At 37.9% G+C, this 12,594-nt stretch overlaps 1 protein-coding gene across 1 annotated transcript; it reads right to left on the bottom strand.

Moving 5' to 3' along the window:
• Positions 1-1,002: 1,002 nt before the first annotated feature.
• On the bottom strand, positions 1,003-12,203 carry LOC109061878 (sugar transporter SWEET1-like). Its single transcript, XM_042772405.1, has 8 exons — positions 12,132-12,203; positions 11,983-12,053; positions 11,051-11,128; positions 10,797-10,920; positions 9,860-10,021; positions 6,811-6,930; positions 4,599-6,714; positions 1,003-1,128 (listed from the first exon to the last, which is right to left on the bottom strand). The coding sequence occupies exons 2-7, from the start codon at positions 12,048-12,050 to the stop codon at positions 6,607-6,609; spliced, it is 660 nt and encodes a 219-aa protein (XP_042628339.1). The 5' UTR covers positions 12,051-12,053; positions 12,132-12,203; the 3' UTR covers positions 1,003-1,128; positions 4,599-6,606.
• Between the last annotated feature and the right edge of the window lie 391 nt (positions 12,204-12,594).

Raw genomic sequence — 12,594 nt, 5'->3', positions numbered from 1 at the left:
TGGTCATGATGTGGGCGCCATTTTTCATATGGGAAAATCACAACGGTCTCTGACCAAATCATTGTAATTTTTTTCCCTTGCAAATGATTGACTTCTTTATCTTTCATTTATATAAGAAAATCCACTATTTCAATCTGTTCATGAATGGTGCAATTCATGGTTTCCTATTTGAATATATTTTGAACATGTAATTTATTCCAGTGAAGGCAAAGCTGAATTTTCAGCATTATTACTCCAATATTCAGTGTCATATGGTCCTTCAGGAATCATTTTAAAATGCTGATTTGGTGCTCAAGAAACTTATAATTATCAATGTTGAAAACAGCTGTAAATGTTTAATATTTAAGTGGAAACTTAGATAAATTTTCTGGATTCTTAGATATATAGAAAGTAAAAAAAAAAAAAAAAAAAAAAAAAAAAAACAATTTATTTATTAAACTTTTACATTCCATGTCCAAAATACTATTCTTCTTTATATTTATAACAAAAACTGTGCATGATTAAATAGTTTGTTGCATGTTTCCACTCTTGCTGTCTGTGACCCTATGACTTTCACAGCAGAATGGACCCTATGGAAATTAACCATATTTTTAAACTTAGTAAAAATAAACAAAACATTTATCAATTTGCATATACAATACCATAACTATAACTACAAATACCATGGTTAAACTATGGTTAGTGTAGCAAAACCATGGTTAATTTGTGGTTACCATGGTTTAACTATAGTAACATTTTGGGTCACAACCCACCAGTTGAGAACCACAGATCTTCTAATGCTTTGTTTATCTATGTAAATTTTACCATTCACACTAAAAGCATTTGAACAAACATGACTGAACAACTTAAAAATGCTTTTGTCTTCTATGTTCAGCATTGGTTTTGCCAATCACTAATTTTTCTCATTCTCTTTAAGAAACACACTTTCTTGATAAACAATCACCACCCGCAATCCTTTTCCCCTTTCATGTCTTTCTCTGAGAAGCAGACAGGAAACGCATGTAAAGACTCCATAGGCAGTGAGAACAGGCAAACCCACGGTTCCCACTCGGATCGTGTTAACGAAGACAAACTACAAACAAGAAAAAAACACAAACATACAAACATTTGACGAGAGCTCTACAAAACCTATCGCGGGAGCCTGGACATTTTCGGTCTGTTAAATAGAGAGGCGTGACAAGCTGACTTCAATCACAGGTAATCAGGCAAATATATAAGTGGTAGGTGTGCACCACCGCAGCGGCGGTCGCGGCAGCCCTCGTGTGAAGCCTCCTCGTGTGAAGACCAACGAGTGTAAAGACCATCGACTCTACCTGCGCGACTCCACCCACCGAGCAAGGACACCGACAGGGCACTTGAGTATTGCTTTTCTACCCTTCAATTTTTGTACAGCTCTCTCCGCAAATACTTATTTTGGTCACTTGTAGTCACTATGTGCTTTCAGATCTCTACTATCACTACTAACACTCGGAGAGCACGCTATGTACGTCGAAGGAAGGCCTGCCTGACAAATCGCTAAGGCCTCTGACTCGCCTCTGACTTCTCTACCTCTACTCCGACGCTCTCTATTCCACTTGGTCTCTGGAACTGCCAGTCCGCTGTTAACAAAGCAGACTTCATTTCTTCTAATTGCTACTCATTCTGGTCTCAGCCTCATGGCACTGACTGAGACCTGGATCAAACCTGAGGACACTGCCACTCCCGCAGCCCTCTCCACTCATTTTACTTTGTTCCCACACCCCTCGTACGACTGGGAGGGGTGGAGGTACTGGTCTACTTATATCGAAAGATTGGAAATTTGAACTTCAACCACCACCTACAGGTCACGGTTCATTTGAATCACATGCTGTTACTGTAACCCACCTGTTTCAAATCCACTTTGTGGTCATTTATCGTCCACCAGGTCAATTGGGAAACTTCTTGGAGGAGTTGGACGTGCTGCTATCAAATTATCCTGAAGATAGGTACTCCTCTGGTACTGCTTGGTGACTTCAACATCCACCTAGATAAACCCCAGGCTGCTGACTTCAACACTCTGCTCGCCTCATTTGATCTCAAGCGAGTCTCTACTACAGCCCACTCACAAATCGGGCAACCAACTGGACCTCATCTACATGCGCTGTTGCTCAGTGGACAACACTTTAGTTACTCCACTGCACACCTCAGACCACTTCCTCATTACTGCTAATCTAACACTTACTCCTGAAGCGGCACACGCTCCAACGCGGGTCACCTTTCAACCTACGCTCACTCTCTCTCCATCTCGCCTATCCTCTGTGGTTGCATCCTCACTTCCTTCACTCTCGCAGTTTTCAGCTCTGGACACGAACAGTGCTACGGACACTTTTTGTTCCACTCTGACCTCCTGCTTGGACAACTTTTGCCCACTGTCGTCTAGACCAGCACGCACCACCCCATCTGCCCCCTGGCTGTCCGATGTACTCCCGTGAACATCGCTCTAAACTCAGGGCTGCAGAGAGGAAATGGTTTAAATCAAGAAACTCTACCGACCTCAGTGTGTATCAGTCTCCCCTCCTCTCCTCCTTCTCTGCAAACGTCTTCACTGCTAAAACATCATATTACCACGACAAGATTAACAACTGTTGTGACGCTCGGACACTCTTCAAAACCTTCTCTTCTCTTCTTAATCCGCCTCCACCTCCTCCTCAATCGACTCTTACAGCTGATGACTTTGCAGCTTTTCTTCACAAATAAGACAAGAACCATCAGTGACCAATTCTCCACGCCGCAGACTGAGGATAACTTCACAACGACTAATGCTCACTCGTTCTCCTCCTTCTCTCTCCACTCTCAGAGACGGACGTTTCCAAACTTATCCTGTCCAGTCAACATACTACTTTCCATCTGGATCCGAACCCCAATCACCTCAACCAAACTACATCTTCTTAACTCCTACCTTCACTTACTCACATTATCAACTCCTCTCTTCACTCTGGAACATTTCCCTCAGCATTTAAGCAGGCTCGGGTAAGCCCACTGCTGAAGAAACCATCTCTAAACCCAGCACTTCTAGAAAACTACAGACCGGTATCCCTTCTTCCATTCATTGCAAAGAACACTCGAACGAGCTGTTCAACCAGCTCTCTATGTTTCTTGTACAGAACAACCTCCTGGACAGCAATCAATCTGGCTTCAAAAGTGGCCACTCAACTGAGACTTAGGCCCTGCTCCTCGGTTACTGAAGCCCTGCGACTGGCAAGAGCAGCTTCAAAATCCTCAGTACTCATTTTGCTGGACCTGTCTGCTGCTTTTGACACTGTTAATCACCAGATTCTCCTGTCCACCCGTCTCAGAAAGATGGGCATCTCTGGAACCGCACTCCATGGCTTAACTCCTACCTGTCTGATAGATCCTTCATGGTGTCTTGGAGGGGTGAATGAATTTCTAAGTCACAACAACTTTCTACTGGGGTTCCTCAAGGCTCAGTACTTGGACCGCTTCTCTTCTTCTCATCTACATGACGTCATTAGGATCTGTCATTCAGAAGCATGGCTTTTCCTATCACTGCTACGCTGATGACACTCAACTCTACTTCTCATTCCAACCAGATGACCCGACGGTAGTTGCTCGCATTTCAGCCTGTCTGAGTGACATTTCTAGCTGGATGAATGACCATCACCTTCAGCTCAACCTCACTAAGACTGAACTGCTGGTGGTTCCAGCTAACCCATCGTTTCATCACAACTTCTCTATACAGCTGGGTTCGTCAACCATAACTCCTTCCAGGACAGCCAGAAACCTAGGAGTTTGTGATGGATCATCAGTTAAGCTTCACAGACCATATTGGCTACAACGACCCGCTCCTGTAGATTTGCCTTATTTCAACATTAGGAAGATTAGACCCTTCCTGTCAGAGCAATCCACCCAACTTCTTGTCCAAGCTCTTGTTCTCTCCACAGACTGGACTATTGCAATGCTCTCCTGGCGGGCCTTCCTGCATGTACTATCAAGCCTCTACAACTGATCCAGAATGCAGCAGCGAGGTTGTCTTCAATGAGCCAAAAACAGCCCATGTTACTCCTCTCCTCATAAGGTTACACTGGCTACCAGTAGCCGCTCGCATCAAATTCAAGGTACTGATGCTTGCCTACAAAACGACCACTGGCACGGCGCCAACTTACCTAAACTCACTAGTTCAATCTTATGCCCCCTCCAGAAGTTTGCGCTCTGCAAGTGAACGACGCCTTGTGTTGCCATCCCAAAGAGGTTCAAAATCACTCTCACGGACTTTTTCCTGGACTGCTCCGCAGCTGGTGGAATGACCTCCCGATCTCAATTCGAACAGCTGAGTCTTTACTCATTTTCAAACAACATCTAAAGACTAATCTTTTTTCGCCTGCACTTAACCACTAATACTAGTACTTACCTTTTTTTCTTTTTTATCATATTCCAAAAAAAAAAAAAAAAAAAAAAAAAAAAAAAACCTGGCTACGTGTTCTGTACCACACTAACTGAGACTTGTCATAGCACTTGTATACCGTTGTTGTTCTCGTTGATCTGATTGTTTCTACTCATTTGTAAGTCGCTTTGGATAAAAGCGTCTGCTAAATGATTTAATGTAAATGTAAATGTAAAACCGAACACCTAATAGCGAGAAATAATTGTGCTGTTATTTCCCACAGAAATTAAAATGTCTGTCAGCATGCATTACGCCTTGGCTTTTGAGCGTATTTTAGTTTTCATTGCTCACAATCAGCGCTGATCCTCTTTGAGACCAGGACAAAATCCTCTCACATTCCCCTGCTAAGCTCTCATAACTTCTTCTCTCGGTCTCAGCCAGACACTGAAGGTTATATGTTATATAAAATTTATTTGAGACAATTTTTCCCCAGTAAACTCCAGATAGAACATCCCTCTAAATCCCGTCTAATATAATATACACTGTTGCATAGGATACAAAATAGTACAAAGGAACACAAAAACATTTAATCTTAATGTAAACCCCCGCAAAATTAACAATACAACAATAAAACACAGTTGATATGGTATAAATTATCATAACCTTTTTTTTTCTCTTTTTTTTCAATTCACAAGACTCTGAAATCTTTAGTGAATAAAGTACCAAATGATGTACAGTAAGACCCAATAAAAGTTTATGTCCGTCAAAGATCAAACCAGTTTAGCATATGCATATTTCCAGCTACAAAACAAGACCTGTAACCAGGCATACCAAGATTTCCTATTTTCTGTAATCTCAGAGACAGATATTCTATACATAGATTTTCTATGTTTATGTTATGCTCTCTTCCGCACAAAGGAAGGTTTTACGCTTATAAAATTTATTTTGGGCTTTGTCACTTGAGTTGGATGCTGATTAAATAGCTGCCAAACTGCTATATGGACACAATTAAGAATGATGTTATAATAAAGTAGCCAATGATTAATGAACAATTTGTAAACACTACATTCATTATTTAAGTACTAGAACATGAGATGTTCCTCAAGGCCACTCAGAACTGCATGGAACCAATATAAAAAGAAAAAAATATATGTACAGACCTGCTTAATGATAACATCACTTCCAGAGAAATGGCTGAAATAAGAAATGGTTTTAAGTGCTCAGTTTGGAGTTTGTTGTGTTTGCAGATTTGAACACATTTTAACTAAGAAATGCCTGCAAACAAATTGAGAGCCTCCTCATCCATATAAGGATTAACCAAAAAGACAAAGTGAAAATAGTCTGTCACTCAAAGAACTTAAAATTCACTGTCATTATTTACTCACGCTTCTGAGTAAAACAAACCTGTATGACTGACTTTTCTTCCAGGAAAGACAAACAAAGACATTCTAAGGAGATTTTCCCCCCATCTTATCATAAAAAAGGGTACAGGAACTTTCAAGACATAAAGGTGTCATAAAATAGATATTAAAGACATGTTTGTCACGTGTGTTTTTAAGCTAATAATCTTCCCCCTCCTGTGAGCTCAAATAAATACCGGATCAGTCATATCTGAGAATGAATCATTCAGATTCAGAAGAGCTAAGATCAAGATTTATCAGTTAATAAAATATTGTGTGTCACACAAAACTCAACTTACGGTTTCAGAAAACTTTGACTATGACTACTACAGTATGATGTCTTTTGTAACACTGAAAGCTCCAGTTCCAATTCTATGTCATTAAAAATGTCTTCTTTTGTGAACAGAAAACATGTCATACAGGAGGTTTGGAATATGACTGTGAGTAAATTCACAGTTTGTATTTTTGGAGTAAACATCCTTTAAAGGGATTGCTTTTCCAAAAATGAAAATTCTGTCATCATTTACTCATCCTCGTGTCATTCCAAACTTGTATGACTTTTTCTTCTGTGGAACAAAAAAGATGATATTTTGAGGAATGCTGGCAGCCAAACAGTACCATTAACTCTTCCACAAAAGAAATTCACACAGATTTGGAACAACGTGATGAGTAAATGGTGACATGATTAAAATTTTTGGAAAAATTTTTCTGCAGTTTAACTAGAGGTTTGAGTTCAGAAGGTATCGTAGAAGTCTGATGTGAAGGAAACCAGAATGTCTTCTGGTTTGTGTAAAAAGTAGAGAAGGCAATTAATTAGATTCGATCACATTCAGTCGAAATCCTCTCTCAGATTTGGACCAGTTTATAGGAGGACTTGTTTGGAATGATAGCTCCGAACCACCAGAAGAGGAAGAAGCGGATGAGGCTAGTAAAGATGCCAGGGGTGTTGGGCACCTGAAAGACAAAAAATAAATAAAATTAAATAAAATAAATGACACTTTCTGCTTCACTTCAAAGCACTGTCTCAGGTCAGTCTCTTCATCATCTTACCATTATATAATAGTCATGGAGTTGAAGGCCATACAGCGTCCATGACGTAGATGTGAAAAATGTAGCGACGGTCAAGGAAAAAGACAAGCGCTCCACAGACTTATTTCGCACAATATCCAACTGGTGGAAATGAAGAACACAAATGTTTTTTTTTTAGAGGAGAATGATGCATTTGCTACCGTTTATTATCAACAACAACAACAAAAAAATAAATACAGAGGAGACAGGAAATGTTGGGAGGAAGGGGGACTGAAACATGACGCAGGCAAGACTCAAACCTGTCTTCCACTTAAGCACCAAGGATCAGCAAATCTGAAGCACACGTACTCGCTGCTGCATCACAGCTCCAACCACATGTTATTTACACTCACGTATAGTCTCTCCCATAACAAGCAGATATTGACACTTGCAGAAAGTGACGGAGGGAAAAACAGGAAGCAACAAAAGGAGGTACAAGAATGACAGGAAATACACCACAGGGCACAGGACAGATAGACAGAGCTGGACAGATAAATATGGAAGAGAGAGAGAGAGATCCAAAACAGGAAGATGGAGACTATGAGAGGGCACAGAAAAGAAGGATGGATGTAGTGATAAACAAAAGATGGAATGCTGGAATGTCACTGTTAGACTTCACACCATTATTTTAACTAAGGAAACGATAAGAAGAGGAACATGTACATTTATTTCAGAGTTGATATATGATTTATGTGATATGTAAGGGTGTCACAGTGAACGTAAAATGTTTGCAATCATTTTTTGTATTCAATTGTTTTTTTTAGTTTTTTTTTTTTACATGGTTAACATGTTGACACATGCAATTATATAAATTGCATAAAGTAGGAGCATAAAGTAAACTCCATAAAGTAGGTACGTAGCAAGGCTGACACAAGCTTTTGGTGCGTTTGCAATATATTCTTCTTTCCATGTTCATGTGCTTTACTGCAAAGTTATTGTCAGTAAATGTGTGCAGGAAACTGTTGACTGCATTTAAACAGGATTAAATTGGTCATATGACGTTGCTAAAAAAATAACATTATTTTGTGTATTTGGTGTAATGAAATGTGTCTATGCGGTTTAAGTTTCAAATAACACATTATTTTCCACATACTGTACATTATTGTTTCTCCTCTATGCCCAGTCTTTCTGAAACACATCGATTTTTATAAAGCTCATCATTCTGAAAAGCGAGGTTTGCTCTGATTGGCCAGTTATCCAGTGAGTTGTGATTGGCCGAATACCTCAAGCGTGTGACGGAAATGTTACACCCCTTACCACACCGAGATGCCTTGTCCCGGTGTGATGAGACAAAACCAATAAAACCCATTACAAACTAAACATTTGCAGCATCCAGTGGTGACAATTACTGATTATAATGATTTATACTGTCTTTTTAAGCATTGCCCTGCGTAAACATAAAACCATGTCTGCGTTTGTGATCGGAGAAAGGACAAACAACAAGCGCTACTCTACACTGCTCAAAACTGGCGTATGAATCATCAGTGGAAAATCCTTTAAATATGAAAACGTACTTACAGGCTGTGAGTAGTGTTGTCAAAAGACCCAGTACTTCGGTACCAAGTCGGTACTAAAAAAACCGAAAGGTGATTAAGAACAGTTTTTTTTTTTAAGTACCAGTGGTACCGAGTACCCGGTCAACCCGGTTCTTGGTGCGCTATCCGAAAGGTGCACAGATGCGCTCTCTTCATAAAAGCATTGAGATGAGGTGACCTCAAAAGGAGGAAACACACCAAATTAACAAAACACTTTAAAGACAGGCACCCAGATCAAATTAAAGAGTTCAAGCAGGTAAGTTTCAGAGTGTTTCCCATACATTGGGAAACAAACAGATTTTCCAAAAGGCTTTGATTTCGTTGAATAAACATGAGCACTGCACGTGTTAAAGTCTAAACCCGGTATGGTTTTTTTTATATCACTGTATTTCTGAAGAAAACTGACTGTTTTCAGAAAATTATGGATGTCATTTTCATTTCATCTTGCTTGTAATGCCTAAGCAGTGTTTGTGAGCGCCGGCTCAGCGATTATTTGATTACAGCTGTTACCGGGGAAACCTCTCTCTCTTGCGCGTCCTACAAGCACCTCCTACTAGCAGGGAATGAATTTACATATGCCACTGTGGGAAACACTGCTTCTGTTATGAATACTATGAAATATTTTAATTTGAATGTCGGATTAAAATGAACGCTGATATTAGAGTACTTAATCGTTAACAGCTAATGCTAATATAATGAGCATTAGAATTTAGTTTCTTTATTAACTATTTAATGCTCCTATAACTTTTATTAGGTTAAAAAAAACTGGATGACATGATGATATTTACTATTTTTACACACCAGAGGCTTTTTAATAAATTGTGAATCTAAAATATACGTGTTATAGAATGTACAAATTAACATTGTTTGTGTCATATCAGTCAGAAAAGCAGTTCTGGGCTTTTTTTTTTTTTTTTAAGCTAACTTAGTTGTTATTTTTGGCTTTAAAATTAAAAATCCCTTTAATATTAAATATGTACACAGTTTGGATTAAATTAAAGTATAGTCAAATTTTTTAATTAGCATGTTTTGTGTTTTGCTTTGGTACTGAAATTGGTACCGAGAACCGTGGATTTTCACTGGTATTGGTACCCAATACTGAAATTTTGGTACCGTGACAACACTAGCTGCGAGTCAGCATTATTCGTCAGAACACTGGCATTTTAGGCTACTATCCCAGGTTCAGGAAACAGTCCTCCATAAAATAAGCTGCGCAAGAATCAAAGTTATGCCTTCTTTGTTTGCGTGAACATTTGGGCGGCGTTATGCAAATCTTCCCACATCGTGATGCAGACATGTGGGGGCGTGTTTAAATGAGGCATTTTAGGACGGTGTGGACAAGTCTTAACTTTTATAAAGAATATCTCTTTGGGTTTGAGCCTTTAGGGATCTTATCTATTCATAAATAGCTTGTAACACTCCAAAGAGAAAGGAAAACTTGAAATCGCATCATATGACCCCTTTAATTCTGGTTAAATGTATAGATGTGTACTTACGAGATCAGTGAGTGGAGAGAGGTACATACTGATGGTGAACACACTGCAGGCGAGGCCCAGCTGAGAGAGTTGAGCTTCTCCAGAAGGAATCACCACAGTAAAATACACCCAGCCTACACACAACACACTCACCATCGTCAGCGTCTGCGAGAACACTCGCCTCTGAAACACACACACAAGCACAGCAAAATTAAGTAAGAGGAGGCTGTTTGGATTAGAATGGAAATGGGAGGGTAATCTTTAGTAACGTCAAAATTTATTTTGCACATGTAGATTATTTTCTGATCACTCTTATTATTTCAGAACTTTTTATTTGTTGTATATACAGTGGGGTTCAAATGTCTGTGTGCACATTAAAAAAATCTGGGATCAAATTTGAGTTAAATTTGGATCTAAACTATAAAGAAATATCATGTTATTTTTATCAATTCAACTTTTCACTCAACTTGTTAATATAACTGATAAAATAACTTGTAAAATATTGTATTAATTTTTCAATTAAATTTTACATTTTAAACACTTCATTCAAATTGGCATTCTAAAAATATAACTTTTGAATAAACTTTTAAAATTAAACGTTTCACTCAAACTAGTATTCTGATAACGTAACAATCAAAATTTAAAATCAACTTAAAATATTCACTCTAATTGTTATGCTGATAATGTAACTTGTAATTTAAAATATATTATTAATTTGTAAATTAAATTTCACACAAATTATCATCCTGATAATAGAACTTAATATTCATATATTTAACTAACTTTAATTTTTCTTTAAATTAAACTTTCATTCTAACTATTATCCTGGTAACTTAATAACTTTTCAATCAAACTAATACTGATAACATGATTTGTAATTAAAATATTACATATTTTTAAGTCTAGTCTCAGACTTTGGATCAAACAGTTTAATTGATAAGAGTTCAAGAAGACGAACCTTGTCTTTGGTATAATGACAGTAGGTGATGATGTATAACGTCTGTAAACAGGCCCCAATGATGTTTACAGATATCACCGTTCCATCTCCCTTTAATAATCCATAGTACAGCCAACCTAGATTACTAAAACACACACAGAGAAACATGATCATTCAGATCAACTGAAATCTAAGCACAATGCACACATGAATTTGCGTTCACATATACAACATTACTGAATGAGAGCTACAGATGTCAAATATCAAACACATACTTCAAGCATGTTGTGAGGAAGGGCAGAAACTGAACGTTATCTGCACTCTGTGTGGTCTTCATTTTCTTTAAGTCGGTCCTGCAAACGCAGAGAGGAAAAAGATGATGATGATGAATACTTTATTGATCCCAGAGGGAAATTTAGACATCTAGTAGCTATACAATACAATACAGTAATACAAGAATAAGGCACACATAGACAAATCCTATACATAAACTGTAAAAAAATAAAATAAATAATAAATATATAATATATATATATATATATATATATATATATATATATATATATATATATATATATATATATATATATATATACACACACACACACACACACAATTAGAGGAATATTATCTTGGATAAGCATAGCTAATATGCAAATCATATGCTTTACATTTTGCACTTTAAATTCATATTCATAGTGAAATTAATTGGCTTCAGACGTTCTGCACAGCCTCCAAAGGTTTACGTTACATGCTCAGCCTACATACACATACAGAATAGAGCTGTTAAAAATGTACTATAGGTTTCAGGCAAAATGCTATAATTGCTAATACTCTAAACTCTTAATAATGAGCGATGTTCTTGATGACAGCGTTGGCTAATATCAGTAGCAACAGTGTGATGGCGGAAACTTTCGTTACCAAGGAGGCTGTTTATGTGAGTGAAGGCAGTTTCGATTAGGCGCAACAGCATATTTGTAACCACTAATTTACAGTTGATAAATAACAGTTTAACAGAGAACTTTGTTTCTTTATAGCATTTATAATTAATTCATTTACATACTAAACAGTAAACTCTAGAAAGGCGCGAGATGTCACCAGATGCGAAGATTATTAAAACCCATAAGGGTGTACAGTTTAGCTCAGCTACATTATAACTGATATGACTGGTCATAAATATCAATTAGAACACTTGTAAGTAACTTACAATCCCGTCGTGAACATCCCGACGGTGAATATGATGCACGCACATGATAGCAGCTGCAGAAAATCCATAGACTGAGAAAAGCGAAAAATGAGCTGTGCTTTTATGCAGACACCTGAGCAATCAATCGACTCAAATTATATTTATAAAACCTATGAATCCTGCACCCGTGGAACGCTGACGTCCACCTTCTCTATTTCCGTGTTTGTAACCAGCGTGCATCGATTCCTTCACTGTGATTGGTTATCGCCGAACGGTGCTGACTGACGTCATTTTGTAGTCCAGTTGCAGTGAAATAAGATGTGTTGGTGACTTATTATATATATGGAGTAATTTTACGATGTTTCCCAAAGATAGTCCTTTGACTATAACGATATTTTATAGTACAGTTTGTAGTACTAGTGAAATTTATTTGTATAGTGAGATGTAGTTTTTAAAAGTAAAACTTGTACTGAAGAGGTGGGTGAAGTGAAGATCTTTAAGTGAAGAGCTGTGGCCCAAAACACATGGTTGATATTAAACCCAAAAGATTTCATCCATTTTCTCTCTCATATAATTGTATTAATGCTGTCTTAGAAACATTACCAAGCTTTCTTAATTAATTTTTTTGCACTC

This window comes from Cyprinus carpio, chromosome A16 (genome assembly GCF_018340385.1).
Source record: "Cyprinus carpio isolate SPL01 chromosome A16, ASM1834038v1, whole genome shotgun sequence".
NCBI classification, from domain to species: Eukaryota; Metazoa; Chordata; class Actinopteri; order Cypriniformes; family Cyprinidae; genus Cyprinus; species Cyprinus carpio.
This window is presented reverse-complemented; position numbering and strand designations above follow the sequence as displayed.